At 43.1% G+C, this 20,000-nt stretch overlaps 1 protein-coding gene across 1 annotated transcript in view; it reads left to right on the plus strand.

Annotated features, from left to right (window-relative positions):
• The window catches only part of LOC308081420 (echinoderm microtubule-associated protein-like 6), a gene marked incomplete at both ends in the record, with an annotated part of 39,998 nt that overhangs the window by 19,993 nt on the left and 5 nt on the right, over nucleotides 1-20,000 (plus strand). Inside the window, 16 exon segments of the mRNA XM_080457791.1 lie at nucleotides 1,257-1,530; nucleotides 2,835-2,958; nucleotides 4,924-5,002; nucleotides 5,368-5,497; nucleotides 6,856-6,954; nucleotides 7,666-7,839; nucleotides 9,280-9,488; nucleotides 11,176-11,333; nucleotides 11,991-12,105; nucleotides 12,776-12,964; nucleotides 13,995-14,167; nucleotides 15,142-15,304; nucleotides 15,700-15,803; nucleotides 16,253-16,406; nucleotides 19,137-19,237; nucleotides 19,981-20,000. The exon segment at nucleotides 19,981-20,000 is cut by the window's right edge and continues 5 nt beyond it. Coding sequence (XP_080313917.1) covers nucleotides 1,257-1,530; nucleotides 2,835-2,958; nucleotides 4,924-5,002; nucleotides 5,368-5,497; nucleotides 6,856-6,954; nucleotides 7,666-7,839; nucleotides 9,280-9,488; nucleotides 11,176-11,333; nucleotides 11,991-12,105; nucleotides 12,776-12,964; nucleotides 13,995-14,167; nucleotides 15,142-15,304; nucleotides 15,700-15,803; nucleotides 16,253-16,406; nucleotides 19,137-19,237; nucleotides 19,981-20,000 — 2,266 coding nt within the window.

Below are 20,000 nucleotides of genomic sequence, written 5' to 3' on the forward strand. Positions count from 1 at the left end.
TCAGCACCAGTCAAAGAGGCAGGCTGGCTGCTGCTCAGTTCAGCACCATGGACAGAGTCACTACATCTAATGGGAGCTGTCTGTTCAGCACCATGGACATTTTAATACCTATATATTTTTAGACCTTTACTGTGTCAAAAGTAATCAACAAACTATACTATAAAAAAATGGTCAAACACTGGCCAAATTGTCAATTACCTAAGAAAGAGGAAAACATTTTGAAAATAGCCGATCTACAAGCTCAACAAGATCGGCAAGAATGCGACATCAAATGCACACACACGGCAGATAAAGGTGTATAGTAAATGTGGTAATACCTCACCACTAGCGTAGCACGGTGTGATTGATGTCAAAGACAAACTAAAAGATAAGGACAAACATAGCAAGATGAGATTAGTCTATTAACTGTAGTAGACTTATTAGTGTTCACCTGTTGTCCCTCATTTTGTGTCAGGCTGACACATATTTCGCTGCCAACCTTGAACATTCGGCTTTCTCACCTAATAAGTAGGGGATTGCCGGTATAGAGTCAAACTGTATCTTTATTTTTGTTCTTTTTGTGAATTTAGGGTAGTAATATTCTCTTGTATTGTGTTTATATTTGTCACATGCAGTCAAGAAGTGGAGCTCTGTCTCCACCACTCCTTAACCACTCTCCAGTGGTGGAAAGTAACTAAGTACATTTACTTAAGTACTGTACTTAAGTACAATTTTGAGGTATTTGTACTTTACTCGAGTATTTCCAATTTCCAATACTTTTACTTCTACTCCACTACATCTCAGAGGCAAATATTGTACTTTTACTCCACTACAATTATTTGAAAACTTTAGTTACTAGTTACTTTTCAGATATAAATTATGATATAATGAAACATACATGAACCACTTTAGCCCTATTTTATACATAGGCTATTTGAAAATAGCAGATCTACAAGCTCACAACGCGTCGCATCGCGACGCGTTGTGAGCTTGTAGATCGGCTATTTTCAAATATTTAGTACTTTTACTTTTGATACTTTAAGTACATTTTGATGCCAATACTTTTGTACTTTTACTCAAGTAATTTTTTTATTCTGGACTTTTACTTGTAACAGAGTATTTTTTTATTGCAGTATTGGTACTTTTACTTAAGTAAAGAATTTGAGTACTTTATCCACCACTGCCACTCTCTGCCTCTCTCTCTCTCTCTCTCTCTCTCTCTCTCTCTCTCTCTCTCTCTCTCTCTCTCTCCCTCTCTCTCTCTCTCTCTCTCTCAGGGTCAGTATGCTAGGTTCAAGCGTTACGCGGGTCACGGCTGTCACGTGACCAACGTGCGCTGGGCGAGCGACGACTCCATGCTGCTGTCGGTGGGCGGGGCCGACACCGCCCTGATGATCTGGAGCAGGGAGCGGGGGGGCGCGGCCGTTGACAGCGAGGGGGAGACGCCCACGTACCGCGAGGAGGGCGGCGACAGGCCGACGCCCTCTCCCCTCTGCCCCTCCCCCCCGGGAGACAGCGAGGACTCGGACGACGACACGGAGGAGGATGGAGGTGTGTGTGTGTGTGTGTGTGTGTGTGTGTGTGTGTGTGTGTGTGTGTGTGTGTGTGTGTGTGTTGTGTGTTTGTGTGTAAGCAGTGGTGTAAAGTAACCAAGTACATTTACTCAAGTACTGTACTTAAGTACAATTTTGAGGTATTTGTACTTTACTTGAGTATTTCCAATTTCCAATACTTTTACTTCTACTCCACTACATCTCAGAGGCAAATATTGTACTTTTACTCCACTACATTTACTTGAAAACTTTAGTTACTAGTTACTTTTCAGATATAAACTATGATATAATGAAACATACATTGACCACTTTAGCCCTATTTGATGCGACGCGTTGTGAGCTTGTAGATCTGCTATTTTCAAATATTTAGTACTTTTACTTTTGGTACTTTAAGTACATTTTTATGCCAATACTTTTGTACTTTTACTCAATTACATTTTTAATTCTGGACTTTTACTTGTAACAGAGTATTTTTATATTGCAGTATTGGTACTTTTACTTAAGTAAAGAATTTGAGTACTTTTTCCACCACTGTGTGTGTGTGTGTGTGTGTGTGTGTGTTTGTGTGTTTGTGTGTAAGCGATCCCCAAACCAGTTATTTTCAACATTCCAACGCATTTCGCAAGGTTGTTTCGTGACCCTTTATGGTAGAGTAGAGACCCGTCATTTATCCCTGGGGCAAGCATTTGGTCACAATGGCAAGAGAAAAACAAACCTTTAACGGGAAGAGACCTCAAGCAGAACCAGGCACTAGTGTGGGTGCCAAATGAGTTTTTAAAACACGACTAGCACAACTGTTGATCTGATTGAAAAGAAAAGGTTACATTTTCATGGTCCCAGTTTGAAATCAATCTGCTCAGGAGGCACTAATTGCAACTCCATTTCTTATTTGTAATGTTTTATTCTTCAAATTTGGCTTATCATTCATTCATAGCATCGTATGCTAGCTATGGTTTTCTCCTGCGGTTTTGTAATCAGGCGCAGTGGTATAGTATCTGCCCTCCATGGACCCGTAAGGGTCCATTTGGGTACGCTCAGAGTTACAGACCCGCAATGGTCCATTTGGTTCCAGGCTATTAATCATTTTGCTGGTGACCGTCTGGAAGCCCCTCAAGGACCCCTGGGGGCCCCGGAACCCCACTTTTAGGACCACTGGAATAGGTTACCACTTTCGGAATTGCTTACACACACGTACAGCCATAACAATGTTACATTTTTAACCCGATTTAGACACGGATCCTCTCACTGTCCTGTGTGCGTGTATGCGTGTGTGTGTGCGCGTGTATGCGTGTGTGTGTTTAGGTTATGACAGTGATGTTGCCGGGGAGAAGCGGGCAGATTACAGCAGTAAGATGTGCGCTGTCAGCATCAGAAACATGACTGGAACCAAACCACACCTACAACACACAGACACTACAGAAGACAGGTAGGTACACACACACACACACACACACATTTTAATTCATTTATTTGAGCCCACATTTACAAATATACAACAACAACAAAGGGACCAAATAGTCTGTGCATGGTTCCAAACAAGTTTACAAAAATGTGACCAAATTTGACTGGGAGACAGTCATCTAGCATTTTTTCATTTTCATTTTTTCATGTCATATGAAAGCAGGGAAGCATAGCAAAATTATGATATATTGGTTAATAAGATTGAGTGTATAGTTTTGAAACTACAGCTTATAGAACTGAAGTCAAGTTAAAACTCTTCAGTAGAGAAAAGGCCAGTTGAATGGTTTTCATTCAGAGATAGTACTACTGGGCTATCAATCCCATCATGCATAGCGGGATTTACATATTCTTTGTTTACAGGGTTAGGGTTAGGCTGTCTTTGTTATGTATGCTCTCTGAGACCAAGCATTTGCCACTGCCCCCTGCTGGAACCGGCTGGTTCCAGTGTGCAGGAGGACTTAACAAAGATACCTTTTCACAACAGTTTTAACAAAATATGATTGTTTATACATCTTTATTTGACATTTACATTAGACACAAGCCAACAGACTAGTGATACCTTTCAAAACTATCGGGTAGAAATAGCGGATTTTACCGCGATTTTGCGATGTTTGGATGAAACTGAGGATTTGGTTAGCAATGCTAGCAAATGCTAGCTCTAACCTTATATTTTACTACATGTTTATGCATTTATTTCATATTTACATGTTGATTTAAGCTCTGAAATTTCTGTCAGACACACTCTAGTATGTGAAGAGTCTAACTGGGCTATTAACTCATTTTGTATTAAAAAAAAAAGTGTTTTAAAAAAAAAAAGTTTTTCTCCTTTCCTGAACAATGGGCACCAGCGAAATGACTGTCCTCCTGTCAAAAAGGGTCACAAATGTAAACAACAAACATGAACACATTCATGGTCAACATGTACAGTAAGTCATACACTTCCATCTGCCATATTACCAACACAGGGGAAATTATGGATACAGGAAGCACCTTCTCCTCCAAATAGAACGACTGCCTTAATGCAGGAGATAGAGTATTTTGCTGGCTGTTTTGCCTTACACTTGGACAACCCCCCCCCCCCCTACACACACACACACACACACCTGTCTGGGTTCCTGTCTTAATTACGTGTCTTGTGTTTTAACTCGCTTTCCTCTGGAGGCAGGGAATTATGAAGTAAGTATAAATGTAATGTGGTCCTGTGTATTCAATTTATCAAGACTTCTTTTACGGGCTGTGTCCCTTACTGTTGAATGGTTTTCAATGGGACCGCCATGTATTTACGATATCCTGGAAACAGCAGCACTGTGACCATGTGCTGTGATTGTGTGCGTGTGCGTGTGTGTGTGTTTTTTTATCCGGTATTTTTATTTACATTTGTGACATTTGTTGGGTACAAGTTTTAGAAGAGCACTGTGCGTTTTCAGCTGGGGAAAAAATGCTGTAGTGGACACACAGCCAATAAGTACTGAGTATCTACCACGTAATGTACTTTTTAGGCACAGTGTGTATTAGAACTAGCCTGTTCAGCCGCCAAACGGCTGTTTTCTGTCACAAAGACTCAATCGTTTCTAATAATCATAAATATGTGTATTATCTCTGTCAGGTGGAAGCCTCATACGTCCAAAACTGTTACTTTTCAGGATTATTATTTATACTAATTATTATTATTGAGCTGACAGCACATCACAAAGTAATGCGTTGTGAAGATAGACATGGAAATAATTATGTATGTGATAAATATGTAGGCGACAGTGTGTGTGTGTGTGTGTGTGTGCGTGTGTGTGCGTGTGTGAGTGTGTTTTGCATCGCTGCCCTGTCTATCTTGCATAACTGTCTAACTCAGCTGTCTGTGAGGAGGTGACCTCACCTGTCTGTCTGTCTGTCTGTCTGTCTGTCTGTCTGTCTGTCTGTCCGTCCGTCCCTCCAGACCTCCAGTCAGCAGAATCCCCCCTCAGCCTGACAAACTGCAGAGAAACAACATCTCTAAGAAGAAGAAACCGGTGGAGGTCTGTCTGTCTGTCTGTCTGTCTGTCTTTTTGTGTCTTTGCTTTTTCTGTATCTGCCATTTTGCAATTCACATGCACTCGTCTCCGTGGAGAAGCAGCATTTAGTGTTTATGCACCACATCTCTGAAACAAACTCCCCGAAAACAGCAGGTCTGCTGCCATTCTTATTTATTTTAAAACACAACTAAAGACCTTTCTGTTTGCCGCCGCCTTTCACTGAGTTACTTTTTATCTCTCTCTTCTGCACTGTATGTTAATACATGTTTCCTTTGCTTGATGTACTGTGTAAAACACATTGATGTTGAAATGTGCTATAGAAGTAATACTGTCCTCCTTGCCCTCCTCTCCTCTCCTCTCCTCCCCAGGACTTGACGTTGGATCATGTGTTTGGTTTCCGTGGTTACGATTGTCGTAACAACCTGCACTACCTTAACGACGGGGCCGACATCATTTACCACACAGCCGCTACGGCTGTCATCCACAGCCTCAGCACAGGCACACACACACACACACACACACACACACACACACACACACACACACACACACACACACACACACACACACACACACACACACACACACACACACACACACACACACACACACACACACACACACACACACACACACACACACACAGTTATGACCCTTATATCTAGGGGTGTAAAGGTCGCAACATAAACAAAAAGGACAAAGGATTTCAAACTGAATAGGATATTTATTACTGACAGAAAATATAAATAATTGCAAAGATCTTTACAATAAATACAACAACACCAAACTTAACTATCAACAGAACAAATACATAAACAAAGGTCTGGTTCGGGTGAAAGGACAAAGGGATCGAGTCTCTGCTGCCGAAGCTGACAGTCCACTCCTGAAAGATAGTTCATGAGTGAGCTTTATAGCAAAGGTGAGTGTTCCCTCAGCCAATCTATTCAGGGCTCATCAGAGCTGACCAATCCATGGAGGGAACCAATTCCCCCTTGGGCAGCTGGCAGTCTCCAGGAATCAGTCTGACAAATCAATTGCCACAGGCAGCTGTCAGTCCATTGGCAATCACACCTCCAGTTCTCCACCTCTCCACCTCAGAAACATAGAGTGATACAAATAATACAAGTATATCTAAATACACACTAATACAGCTGGCCATAACACACACACACACACACACGCACACACGCACACACGCACACACACACACACACACACACACACACACACACACACACACACACACACACTACTATAACGTTGTTTCTACTTTGGTGCAGGGGTCATCGCCATGCTGGCTTGTGGTGGACATTTTTGTCGCAATTCTATTTCTGCCATGGACATACAAAATGAGTGGACAATAATATTACAAACACATAAAGAGCTAAAGCCTTAAATGATCTTTACAGGTCTGAAACTGATAGTGCACAAATGGAACCAAATGGACCCTACAGATCCATTTGGTTCCATGTGTAAACTCTCAGAGTTATGGGTCCTTGAAAATAAAAAGTTTGAGAACCACTGTCCTAGTGGACTCCTAATGTGCCATACACAGTGTCATAGTAAATTAGTGTCATACATATTCTGAGGAAAACCTGGAGACTGACACTCAGTAATTGGGTCTTGTGATCAAAATGACAACATTATAATGTTATGTAAAAAACAAAAAAATCTAAAATTTGCCACGGTCAAGGACAAGCCTTGCCACGGATACATTTGCCCGTGTACGGACACATTGATGACCCCTGCTTCGGTGAACATTGGTGAATACAGGCCTTTTACTTGGAACAGAGTATTTTTTAATTTTGCGTTATCGATAATCATACTAAAACCGGAGTACCCTTTTCCACCACCAGGGTGTCAGAGCTTCTATGTTGAACACACCGACGACATCCTGTGTCTCACTGTCAATCAACACCCCAAATACAAGAATGTCATCGCTACTGGACAGATAGGTAGGACTGTGTGTGCGTGTGTGTGCACGTGTGTCCGTGTGTGTGCACGTGTGTCCGTGTGCGTGTGTGTGTGTGTGTGTGTGCGCGTGTGTGTGCGCGTGTGTGCGTGTGTCCGTGTGTGTGTGTGTGTGTGTGTGTGTGTGTGTGTGTGTGTGTGTGTGTGTGTGTGTGTGTGTGCGTGCGTGCGTGCGTGCGTGCGTGCGTGCGTGCGTGCGTGCGTGCGTGCGTGCGTGCGTGCGTGCGTGCGTGCGTGCGTGCGTGCGTGCGTGTGTGTATGTTGGTTTTCAAAATATTTGCTGGTGCTACAACTTTTCCATGTCAAAGACACCCAAAATGTATTTGGCCGCGGATCCCCATGTCTAAATATGTTGTTCCAGGGACAACCCCCCCCCCCCCCCCCCAGATTGGATTCAAAAACGTTAAAACATAATATGTTTTAACGTTTTTAGATTTGCACACATTTTCCACAATAAAAAAAAAAAATGTGCAAGCTCATAGCTCAGTGCCGCGCTATGAGCTTGTATATCTGCTATTTTTGAACAGCCAAAGAAATCTTAAAATGACAAATCTTAATGGATTAATCTATAACACAATTGTATACAATATGTAGGGGGGGGGGGGGGTCCCTGCTTTATCTTGTCTCTCAGCTAAGGGGTCCTTGGGCCTGAAAAACGTTGAAGACCCCTGCTCTAATGTGTTTCTGTGTGCCAGGCACCCCTCCGTCCATCCATGTGTGGGACGCGGGCAGCAAGCAGACCCTGTCCGTCCTGCGCTGTCCTCACGCTAAAGGCGTGGGCTACGTTAACTTCAGCGCTACTGGGAAACTACTGCTGTCTGTGGGGGTGGAGCCTGGACACAGCATCTCTGTGTGGAGGTGGCAGGATGGTAAGGGTTATTCGTTTGTTTGTTTGTTTGTTTTTGTTCTTTTGGGTATATGAGTGAGGAGTAGGACCCAAATGCAGGACGAGCAGGCAGGCAAGGGTTAAATTCTAAAGGTTTACCAACAGGGATGACAAAACATGAAACAACATTTTTAACTAGTAAAACAGAAGGCTCACAGCCGACACCAGGGGTTCCCAAACTTTCCAGTGCCACGACCCAACAAAATATATTTGAACTGGGGACCCCCCAAATAATCATATTTGAACTGGGGACCCAACAAAATAATCAAATGTGAACTAGGGACCCAACAAAATAATCATATTTGAACTGTGGACCCCACACAATGACAAGCATTTGGAATTATGGGCGTTACAAGTTTGACTCGGTTCCACAGATTGGAAAAAAGAAACTAGTGAAAATTGCCAAACTTTTTTTTTACTTTAAATTTTTATCCCACGATTTTGTAACCCCTATTTTTTACACCCAGTGCCAATTGTCTATGTAATCCTGGGCACTACCTTCCCTCTGCCAACCTAGGGAGGCCAGGGCCGAGCTCATGCCTCCTTCAATGCATGAGAGCCGTCTGACCTTCTTATCACCTCCCAGGGGAGAGTTTCTCTGGTTGGACGTAGCACGTGGAAGGAACACGTTATTCCAACCAGTTCCTTTCCCCTCCATCAGGCGCCCCAGCTGGCCAGGGGGAGGCAGTATAGTGACCAGGATTACTGCATGTTTTTGTGAGGGTACCTACCCTAGGAGACACGGGGAGAACATGCAAACTCCACACAGAAGGACACGCGAGGCTTTGTGAGCTTGTTTCACAATGTTTGCCTCATTGTATTCATGATTCAGAATGACCCATTTCGCAAGTTCAAGTTCACAAGATCTACAGTACATGGTCACAACGCGGCGCATTGCGAGAATGCTGTCCATTCCAACAAGAACACAAGTTCAAGACAAGTACCGAATCAAGTTCATTTACAAGCTTGTTTTAAAAGCAGCGGTTCAAATTGCAATAATAGGCCTATAATGATCATTGTCTTGTAAGCATTTTTTAACGTTGTTAAAATAATAAGAAAAAGAAAAAAACAGTTTTACTGTCTCTGTCTCTGTCTCCCTCTCACTCTCTCTCTATTTCCCCCTCTCTCTCTATTTCTCTCTCTCTCTCGCCCCCTCTATCTGTCTCTCCCTCTCACTCTCACTATTCCCCCTCCCCCCTCTCTCTCTCTCTCCCCCTCTTTCTCTCTCTCCCTCTCACTCTCTCTATTCCCCCTTTCTCTCCCCCCCTCTCTCTCTCTCCCGCTCTTTCTCTCTCTCCCTCTCACTATCTCTACCCCCCCCCTCTCTCTCTCTCTCTCTCTCTCTCTCTCTCTCTCTCTCCCCCCCTCCCTCCCTCCCTCCCCCCCTCCCTCCTTCCCTCCCTCCCTCCCTCCCTCTCTCCAGGCAGTAAGTTGGGCAGTAGAGGGGGCCACCCAGACAGGGTGTTTGTGGTGGAGTTCCGTCCAGACTCAGACAGCCAGTTTGTGTCGGTGGGGATCAAACACGTGAGGTTCTGGACCCTGGCGGGAGGCTCTCTGGTGTACAGGAGAGGGACCGTGGCTTCCGTTGAAGACGCCAGGATTCAGACCATGCTGTCTGTCGCCTTTGGTGCTGTAAGTTTCAATGATGGAAGAAGTAGGCTATACTCATATGTTTTTACTAAGCCACTTAAAGGGATACTTCACTCTCGGGCCGGGGACACATTTAAAAAAAATATTAAAAATAAATGAAAAAAGTTATGGAAAATTCATGGCCCCCTCACGCATTAGTAGGACACTCTAATGCGTGAGGGGGCCATGAATTTTCCATAACTTTTTTCATTTATTTTTAATATTTTTTTTAAATGTGTCCCCGGCCCTAAAGTGAAGTATCCCTTTAAACCCTCTAGTCATAAGCCACGTTAACATGGTAACGATCTGAACAGGAAACTGCAAAGTGCTGTTGTGTTCTCACTTTATATTCTGCGTTTACACGGAGAAAGTGATTGAAAACGCTGATGTGCATGCCAGGTGGCTATAGGTGGCGGTGAGACACGCTGCCAGATAGACCAGTGGCGCCTGCGTAGAACCCCTTCCCTTCTACTTCCTATCACAGCTGTTTGTTTACACGCGGTGTGAGCCGGCGTGAGCCATGATGTCACACGTTTTGCCGTTTCCCCCCGTATTGCATGTTTACACGGAGACGCGAGGCGGAGCGTTTTCAAAGATTTACACTCTGGAAGGGGGTTCCACTTTGTTGCGGTCCACTTCAACCCCGGAAAATGCCGTTACCGTAGCCTGGTTCCAGACGAATCTGCCTTTGCAAAATTGCGTCGCACTTTAGCCCTCGGCAGATTAGGTCTGGCCCCCCTCAATAGAGATTTCATTTCTCTCCCTCCGAAGTCGTGAGGGACCAATCAGGGCCCAGTATCCAAATGTGGGCGGGCTTATCACCTTATTTGGAGCAATGACGTACAATGCAGGAGACTCATTTTCAGTTTTTCACAACAAAGATGGACGCCGCCATAGCATCGGTAGTAAACGCGTTCGAAAATATTTATTTTCTAAAAGACTGGCAGATGTGCCTTGCCTTGTGAGACTTCTGCCGTGCGTTTTTGAAACTATGCTTCATGTCGCAAAATTATTCGTTTTTGAAACTATGCCTAATGTGACGAAATTATGCCTAACGTGGCGAAATTATGCCCAAAGTGGCAAAATTAAGCCTAAACCGAACCTTAACCCTGACCCTAACCTCACAAAAACTATGCCTAATGTGGCGAAATGTATGCCTGATGTGAACAAAGCGGCATCAAGACTGGGATGTGATCCCATGATGTTGTGACTGGAAGTCTATAACGCAGATCCTGGCACGCCACAGAGGCAGCTGGGCGAAGAGGGTTCAAGTGGTTAAATAAAAGTAATAATACCAAAATCACGGTCCGAATTAACTGGTGCCAATGTAACTGAAATAAGAAATAAAAAACCTACAGCAAAAAAAGGCAAATTGACCTGCCTGGTCGGGCAATTACCAATTGAGCGCGATGTTTTGTTTTTGTTCTCGAGTTCTGCCAACAACATGGATTCAAGTTCTCAGTCGCTACGACTGATTTCAGTAATTTTCTATATGTTTAAAGAGTATTTCAATGGGTCAAACTTGGAATAGAATACATGTTCTATTGATGAAATTGTAGATTGTACATTGATGTTCAGAAGCATCATCCATAAAACCCTAATGTGTTTGTGTGTGTGCGTACGTGGGCGTGTGTGCGTGTGCGTGCGTGCATGTGTGTGTATGTGTGTGTGTGTGTGTGTGTGTGTGTAGAACAACCTAACATTTACAGGCTCTATAAGCGGGGATGTGTACGTATGGAGGGACCATGGTCTTCAGCGGGTGGTGGCCAAGGCCCACACAGGTCCAGTGTTCAGCATGTACACTACGCTGAGAGACGGCCTCATCGTCACCGGGGGCAAGGAGCGGCCGTGAGTCTCCTCAGCTGCAGCGTCAGTGACCCATGTCACATGTATGATCCGAGAGTAGACGAGTGGTTCTCAAACTTGTCAGGCCGCGACCCCCCCAAAATAACCATATTTAAACTGGGGACCCCAAAATAATCATATTTGAACTGGGGACCCCCCAAAATAATCATATTTGAACTGGGGACCCCCCAAAATAATCATATTTGAACTGGGGACCCCCCAAAATAATCATATTTGAAGTGGGGACCCCCCCACCCTGAAAAGCAATGTAGGAGTTGAGGCATTACATTTAGTTTGACTCGGTTCCACATAAATATTGTGAAAATAGCTACAAGCTCACAACACCTGGCAACGCAAAATCATGTAGGGTCCCGACCCCCAGTTTGGGAACCACTGCCCTATAGACCACCCATCTACCCATATTTTGCTTTAAAAAATAAATAAATAAAGTGCAAAATCTTGAAATTTTAAACATTTTTTTTATTTAAGTTTCTATTAGAGAACAAATAAACACAGATTACTTTTTGATTGTAAAATTAACACATAAACTGAACTTTATTTTAATTACCACTTTAGCCCTATTCAAATTATGTAAAAATAATTGCTGACCTTGCGACGTGAGCTTGTAGAACATTTTTTAAAACTGTGTGTGTGTGTCAGGACTAAGGAGGGTGGAGCGGTGAAGCTGTGGGACCAGGAGATGACGCGCTGCAGAGCCTTTCAGTTGGACACTGGAAGACCAGTGGAGTGTGTTCGCTCTGTCTGCAGAGGAAAGGTTAGTGTGTTCGCTCTGTCTGCAGAGGAAAGGTTAGTGCGTTCGCTCTGTCTGCAGAGGAAAGGTTAGTGTGTTCGCTCTGTCTGCAGAGGAAAGGTTAGTGTGTTCGCTCTGTCTGCAGAGGAAAGGTTAGTGTGTTCACTCTGTCTGCAGAGGAAAGGTTAGTGTGTTCACTCTGTCTGCAGAGGAAAGGTTAGTGTGTTCGCTCTGTCTGCAGAGGAAAGGTTAGTGTGTTCGCTCTGTCTGCAGAGGAAAGGTTAGTGTGTTCACTCTGTCTGCAGAGGAAAGGTTAGTGTGTTCACTCTGTCTGCAGAGGAAAGGTTAGTGTGTTCGCTCTGTCTGCAGAGGAAAGGTTAGTGTGTTCGCTCTGTCTGCAGAGGAAAGGTTAGTGTGTTCACTCTGTCTGCAGAGGAAAGGTGAGCACAGTGGTGTCTGCGAGTGTGTGTTATGATTAGATTTTAGTTTTGCTGTAGCTTAGTGGTTATAAAGGCCATCTGGTAAAATCAGAAAGTCACCAATTGGCCGATGGGCCCGTTCTAGGTGCCGTAGTGCAGTGGTTCCCAACCTGTCTCTCTCTCTCTCTCTCTCTCTCTCTCTCTCTCTCTCTCTCTCTCTCTCTCTCTCTCTCTCTCTCTTTCTCTCTCTCTCTCTCTCTCTCTCTCTCTCTCAGGGTAAGATCTTGGTGGGCACCAAAGACGGGGAGATCATGGAGGTGGGGGAGAAGAACGCAGCGTGTAACGTGGTGATGGATGGACATGCAGAGGGACAGCTGTGGGGCCTGAGTGTCCATCCCTCCACACACACTGCCATCACAGCCAGTGATGACGCTACTGTACGCATCTGGGACCTGGACCACAAGGTGCACACACACACACGCACACACACACACACACACACACCCACCCACCCACACACACACACACACACACACACGCACACGCACACGCACACGCACACACACACGCACACACACAAACACACACACTGCCATCACAGCCAGCCATGACGCCACCGTATGCAAAAGCGAATTATCATTTAAGTGCCATATCGATAATATTGTGAGGAAAATTGATCTTAGTATTTTCTACCGTTCCAGAAACTGTCTTACTTTTTCTGTTAGAAAGAAGCTTTTACTACAACTCATCTTACCAATAATGGATTATTCAGATGTTTATCAGGGTTTTTTTTGCATCCAAAACAAATCTTATTCCTCTCAATACAGTTTACAACAAACTATGCAGATTTATTCTTGGATGTCCTTTCACAACACATCATTGTTTAATGAATGAACATCTGAAATTGTTCTCTCCCATTGTAAGAAGACAGCGCCACTGGTTACAATTTATTTTTTAAATGTATTCATTTTAGTTATCTGCAATATCTAAAACTATTTATGGCTCCATATTCTTCCATATTCTTCTTTCAACTCCTTTTTACTGTTCCTACAGTTTCAAAACATTAGCCAAGAAAGCCTTTATTTTCAAAGCTCCTTCTGATGGGACTAACCTACCTGCAAATATTCGTTCCATGTCATCTTTTGATTTGTTTAGAAATGTGCTTCTTATTATGAGAGTACATGCACATGTTTATAATTTAGAATAACTATATATTTTCAATTTAACATTTAACCATGAATCATTTATGACATTGATCTTTCTGATCTTGAATTGATGATCCATTATTTATGCTTGCCAGGAGTGTAATACTCTTGACTCGTGTTCTGTTGTTGTGTTTGTTATTAGTATCTTGTCATCTGTCTCGTTTGTTTTGTCATATTTGATATTGCTTGGTTGATTTGGGTGTTGTAGTTTCAGAGACTCTCTCTCTCTCTCTCTCTCTCTCTCTCTCTCTCTCTCTCTCTCTCTCTCTCTCTCTCTCTCTCTCTCCAGAAGCTGTGTAACAAGTTGTCTCTGGGTCATGCAGCGAGGTGTGTGTGCTACAGTGAGGATGGAGAGATGGTGGCGGTGGGCATGACCAACGGAGAGTTTGTCCTTCTCTTCACCGCCTCCCTGAAGATCTGCGGCAAGAGGCGGGACCGCGGCGCCCCCATCCAGGACATACGGTACTGCGGCTGGTTCTCAACGTGGGGGTCCGGGGTCCACCATGGGTCCTAATGGATGATTTTGTAACTCTGAGAGTGTGCACATGGAACCAAATGAATGGGTAAATTTTGGTCCAAATGGACCGGTACGTGTTTGTAACTCTGAGAGAGTAAATGGAACCAAATGGACCCTTACGGGTCCATTTGTACTCTCTCAGAGTTAAATGAACACAGAGGTTTTTACAATGTAGTTTGGGGGTCCCAGAGAAAAATAATTGGTATCAAATGGGGGTCCGTGGAGATCCTTGAAATGAAAAAGTTTGAGAATCACTGCGGTACAGCGCATGTACCGGTTTAACACCGCGATGCAGTGTGGTATTGCGCTGAACAACGTGTCGATTCACGCAAAACAGCCTTTTTGAGACAAATGTGACCAAAACTTCAAACGTTTGACTGGAAGGGGGTCCCCTGGTGGGTCATCCGGTGACATCTCCCGGGCACTTCCGCACTCCAGGGATGCCGAAGTGCCGTTCTCAAACCCAAGACGGTTCGAAATAAAACAGTTAAAAAACAGCGGACTTGAGCCACGAGAGATAGAGGGACAGAATCGTAACTCATATTCCCCCTAGTCAACATGTGCCGTCGCGGGTAGCCCACCCCCTTCCAGTCAAACGTTTAATGCATGGTCAAATCCGTCCCAAGAAGTGAACCGTTTGCCGTCCTGGGAGTGAGAATGCGTCGCTTCATGACACATCAATCATCATGTTATATTGCGTGGTTAAAATACCATATAGGCTCTCTCTCTCTCGCTGATCAAGCTCTGGTCTGATGTCACACACACAAGTGTTGGTACTTATCTGTGTGTGTGTGTGTGTGTGTGTGTGTGTGTGTGTGTGTGTGTGTGTGTGTGTGTGTGTGTGTGTGTGTGTGTGTGTGTGTGTGTGTGTGTGTGTGTGTGTGTGTGTGTGTGTGTGTGTGTGTGTGTGTGCATATAGGTTCAGTCCAGACAAGTCCTATCTGGCCGTGGGATCTATGGAGTGTACCGTGGACCTGTATGACCTGTCGCCTGGCAACAGTCTGAACAGGCTGGCTTACTGTCGACACATCCCCAGTTTCATCATCTCTATGGACTTCTCTGCTGACAGCAAGTACATCCAGGTACACAAATACCAGTGGTGGAAGAAGTACTCAGATATTTTACTTAAGTAAAAGTAGCAATACCACAGGATAAAAATACTCTGTTACAAGTAAAATGCCTGTGTTCAAAATATTACTTGAGTAAAAGTAGAAAAGTATTGGCATCAAAATGTACTTAAAGTACCTAAAGTAAAAGTACCAAAATGTTTGAAAATAGTCTACAAGCTCACAACGTGTCGCGATGTGACGCGTTGTGAGCTTGTAGATCGGCTGAGCTTGTAGATCGGCGTGTGTTTGTGTGTGTGTTTGTGTGTGTGTGTGTGTGTGTGTGTGTGTGTGTGTGTGTGTGTGTGTGTGTGTGTGTGTGTGTGTGTGTGTGTGTGTGCGTGTGTGTGTGTATGTGCGTGTGCGTGCAGGTTTCTACAGGAACCTATGAGCGTCAAGTTCATGAGATTCCATCAGGGAAGATGGTGACCGATCAGACAGTTATAGACACAATCACCTGGGCTTCCTGGACCAGGTAATACACACACACACACACACACACACACACACACACCCCCACACACACACACACACACACACACACACACACACACACACACACACACACACACACACACACACACACACACACACACACACATGCATGCACACACTCACGCACACACACACACAAACGCACACGCGCACAGACACGCGCACACACAAGGGGAGGTAAATGTAAATTCCCGTTCACTGCCGCCGTTTTTCCCTTTTCTCCTTGTATATATAGTGTTTTGTATTTGTTGATGACATGTATTATTGTGTAAAATGTTTATGCTACTTTGATTAATTGAATACATAGGACCACAATGGAAACAAGTCCCTAGGACTTTTTTTTGTGTTACCCTTTTAGACGTAATGTCTGTCGGTACATCGTGCCGTTTACATTTCTGATTAATAAAGTATTCAACCTATCAATCAAAGTATCCTAGGTGACGAGGTGTTAGGGATCTGGCCGCGGAGCGCCGACAAGGCTGACGTGACGTGCTGCTGTGTGTCACATGCCAGTCTCAACGTGGTCACCGGAGACGACCACGGATTGGTCAAGCTCTTCCACTTCCCCTGCAGGGAAAAGTCTGTGAGTTTGAATCCTGGATTAAAAAATAAAATTCTATTCTTGCCGTCTGTCAGACGACTTTGCCCCAAAAACGTATAGAATTCCTTTAAATTCTTATATCAATTGTGCGAGTGACGAGGAACATATCGTCGGGCAGAAACCTCTTATCTCCATATTCTAACTTTTTGTGTTTTTTTCGTAAATTAATGCCTTACTTGATCATACTATAGTGTCACACAAAAGCATGAAAAATAGCATATACAAGCTCGAAACGTGGCACGAAGCGGCGTGTTTTGAGCTTGTAGATCTGCTACTTTTGCTATTTTTGAATTTGAATCCTGAAAAGTGACAGTATTGAACACCGACAGTTTATCTTGCTCCTTGGATTGCACAACATGCAATAAGATAATTAAATCACACCCAAATCCCACAGTCTGGAGTTTGGACCTTAGATTTGTATTCATGACAGATTTGACTGCCGTCGCCAGAGAAAACATCCCTTGAATTTAAGTAAACACACTTTCAAACATTAAACAGAGATAATCTTAAAGCGGGTGCAAGTGATATATATTTTTAAGTAAAATAAGAGTTAAAGTTGCACTATGTAACCTTCCTCTTCTACCCAGGATTTGAACCTGGTTGGCTGCGTAAGTGCTGAATATATAGATAATAGAGCATGCCTGCTTGCTCAGGGGATAAATTGAATCTTGACCATCAGGTCAAAATGTGTGTCAGATCCTGTGTCTAGGTGAGACATGACCTTTGACACGATCTAATGTCTCAATAGAAGAGTCAAAATACAACCACCCCAATTGTATAAGTTATTGTAATAATTACATACTCTACCATACAGATTAAAAAGTTACATTGTACCACTTTAGATAGCTCCATAACCCCATAGTAATAATTTCCATAAACTGTTCAAGAACAGGGGTCTCCCTGTCTCTCCAGCTCTTTATTCAGGAAATATTTGTTTAGGTTAAAAAATACTTTACACTTTAAACTTTACAGCACCTTCAATACCACTGTGTTTAAAAAACAACAGTAGTAATTGGAATTACAGTGGTGCAGTGATGGAAGAAGGACTGACTTAAGTAAAAGTATCAATACTGCAATGTAGATTTACTCTGTTACAAAAGTATCTGCATCAAAATATACTTCACAAGTTCAAAATGTGTAAAATCTACAAGCTCATAATGATCGCGACGCATTGTGAGCTTGTAGATCTGCTATTTTCAAATGGCCAAAATATATATACGGCTGAAGTGGTTAGTGTGTTTGTAATAATAATCAAAATCTACAAAGTAATTAGTAACTAGAATTTTCGCAATTCAGGGAAAATTGCAAAGTGTGGTTGCACCGACGCCGGTCGCGGGTCGCGGCCGCCGGGACTCGAGGAATACGCTGGGAGGAATACCGTCGGAGGCTGCGCCAATCACATTGTCACATCACTCCTGAGATCACTTGCGTTTCATTTTGAGAGGATTGATCCCCCCCAAAATAATATTTTTGGAAAAAAAAGGTTACGTTATGTGCATTTGTGGCGACCCCTATGGACCAAATTGGAAATGCTTTTGGGGATCCGTTGAGTAAACCACCCTTGACATGTGATTCAAATTTGGGATTGACCGGACGTTTCGTTCGTGATTTTTGAACTTTTTTGTAAAACAGGCCCCTCCCACAAAATTTGGAAGGCAATTACGAACGGTATGGACTATCCAAAATGCCGTTTGGATATGTTTATCGCATGGGTCCAGAGATCATGTGTACCGATTTTTGTGACATTTGGACAAAATATGTCGGAGGAGGGGCTAAAAGTGTGTTTTGAAGAAAGTTCTAAATGGCGGAAAATCTATCTATACTCAAATGGGAGTGGCCTATATGGGGAGTTGCGTTATGACCCAAGGAATTTAGGGGAAAATATTTTTTTATTCTACGACCTACAGTTCAAGATTTATAGGCCAAAACGTAAAGTGGGCTGTTATAGCGCCACCATTAGGCCGACTGTGTAATATCTTTTGTAATAATTTCGCACTAAATTATGAACCTCCCCTCCAAACCGCCCTTACGGTTTCTGAGAAAAAAATACCTGAATAGGAGTTTTTTCATTTTCCCATTAAAGTGGATGGGGAAATGTAATGCACTAATAAATCAATATCAATTAAACTATGTAACCTATCTCTTAGCAAAATACAAGCGCACGATTCCCGGTGAAGCCGGTCATTTTGACATATGGCACTAAATTGGGAAAATAAACTGTGGGAGGAGATGCGGTCCAAAATAAAGTTTATCTACAATAATAATAATATAGCGGGAAGATTACTATAGTCTGGCAACCACACTAACTAAAACGCATTGTGAGCTTGTAGATCTGCTATTTTCAAATGGCCGAAATATATATACGGCTGAAGTGTGTTTGTAATAACAATCAAAATCTACTAAGTAATTAGTAACTAAAGCTGTCAAATAGTAGTGGCGTAAAAGTACAATATTTGCCTCTGAGATTTAGTGGAGTAGAAGTAAAAGTATAAAATGTTTTACTTAAGTACGTGAGTAAATGTACTCAGTTACTTTCCACCACTGCAGTGGTGTGTTTCCCACTACCATCGCGGCTGGCCATCAGTTGCTCTCTGCTGCCACCTAGTGTCTATTATACATTTTACATTCATGAGACCAGGGACCAGTGACCCCTTCCCCTTGTCACCCTGTAACCTCTGTTATTGTTTGTTTTTGTCCCCCCCCCACTCCCAGGCCAAACACAAGCGCCACTTCGGGCACTCTGTTCATGTGACAAACATCCGTTTCTCCTTCGACGACAATTATGTCATCAGTACTGGAGGACAAGACTGCAGGTACAACTGTTCATCATTGAGGTTCTTAACTTATTAACACCTGTGGGCCATTCTACAAATACCTTCAAAATCTTAAACTTTTTCGTGCCAAGGAACCCCCACCCCCATAATCTTTTTAATATTTTATATATATATATTTTATGTTTGGCCGCGGACACCCCCCATCTAAAAATGGTTTGTGCCGGGGGACAAAACAAAACAATCTCCATGAATTCAAGGTGTCTTGGGGTTTGTTGATAGAAAATAAGACATTGTTTGGGTGAACTACTCCTTTAATAAACTGAAAATAAATGTTCATCTGCTTCACCAATTCCATGCAGTCAGGAAAGAGAACTCATTTATCAGCTTAAGTGTTATATTGTTCGAGTTCCAAATGTGTCTGCTCATTAATTTGTCTCTTAATTTGTCTCTTGGATTGTGTATCCTGTATCCTCTATGAGTCCTGTGCTTTTCTTTTTATTCACAAGTCAATACATATTCATAGTTTCTGATAACTTGTTGATGTGATGCAAAATATCCTCAGGCGCTAGGACCTTGCAGCATTCCTTTTTGAGCGGAACTTCCGTATAGACAAACACTGCAATGACAATTAACGCAGCTACGAGAGGTGTCGCCAAAAAGACAAATACAATGAATGTTACACAGTTTGACTTTAAGTATAGAGCTTAAGCGGTTAAACTATAATATGTGATGATGGGACATGTTGGACATAATAATATAATGTTCATTGTCTTGTCTTCCAGTGTCTTTGTGTGGAAATGCC

The sequence above is a fragment of the Gymnoscopelus braueri genome, assembly GCF_963280865.1.
Source record: "Gymnoscopelus braueri genome assembly, contig: SCAFFOLD_219, whole genome shotgun sequence".
NCBI lineage: Eukaryota > Metazoa > Chordata > Actinopteri > Myctophiformes > Myctophidae > Gymnoscopelus > Gymnoscopelus braueri.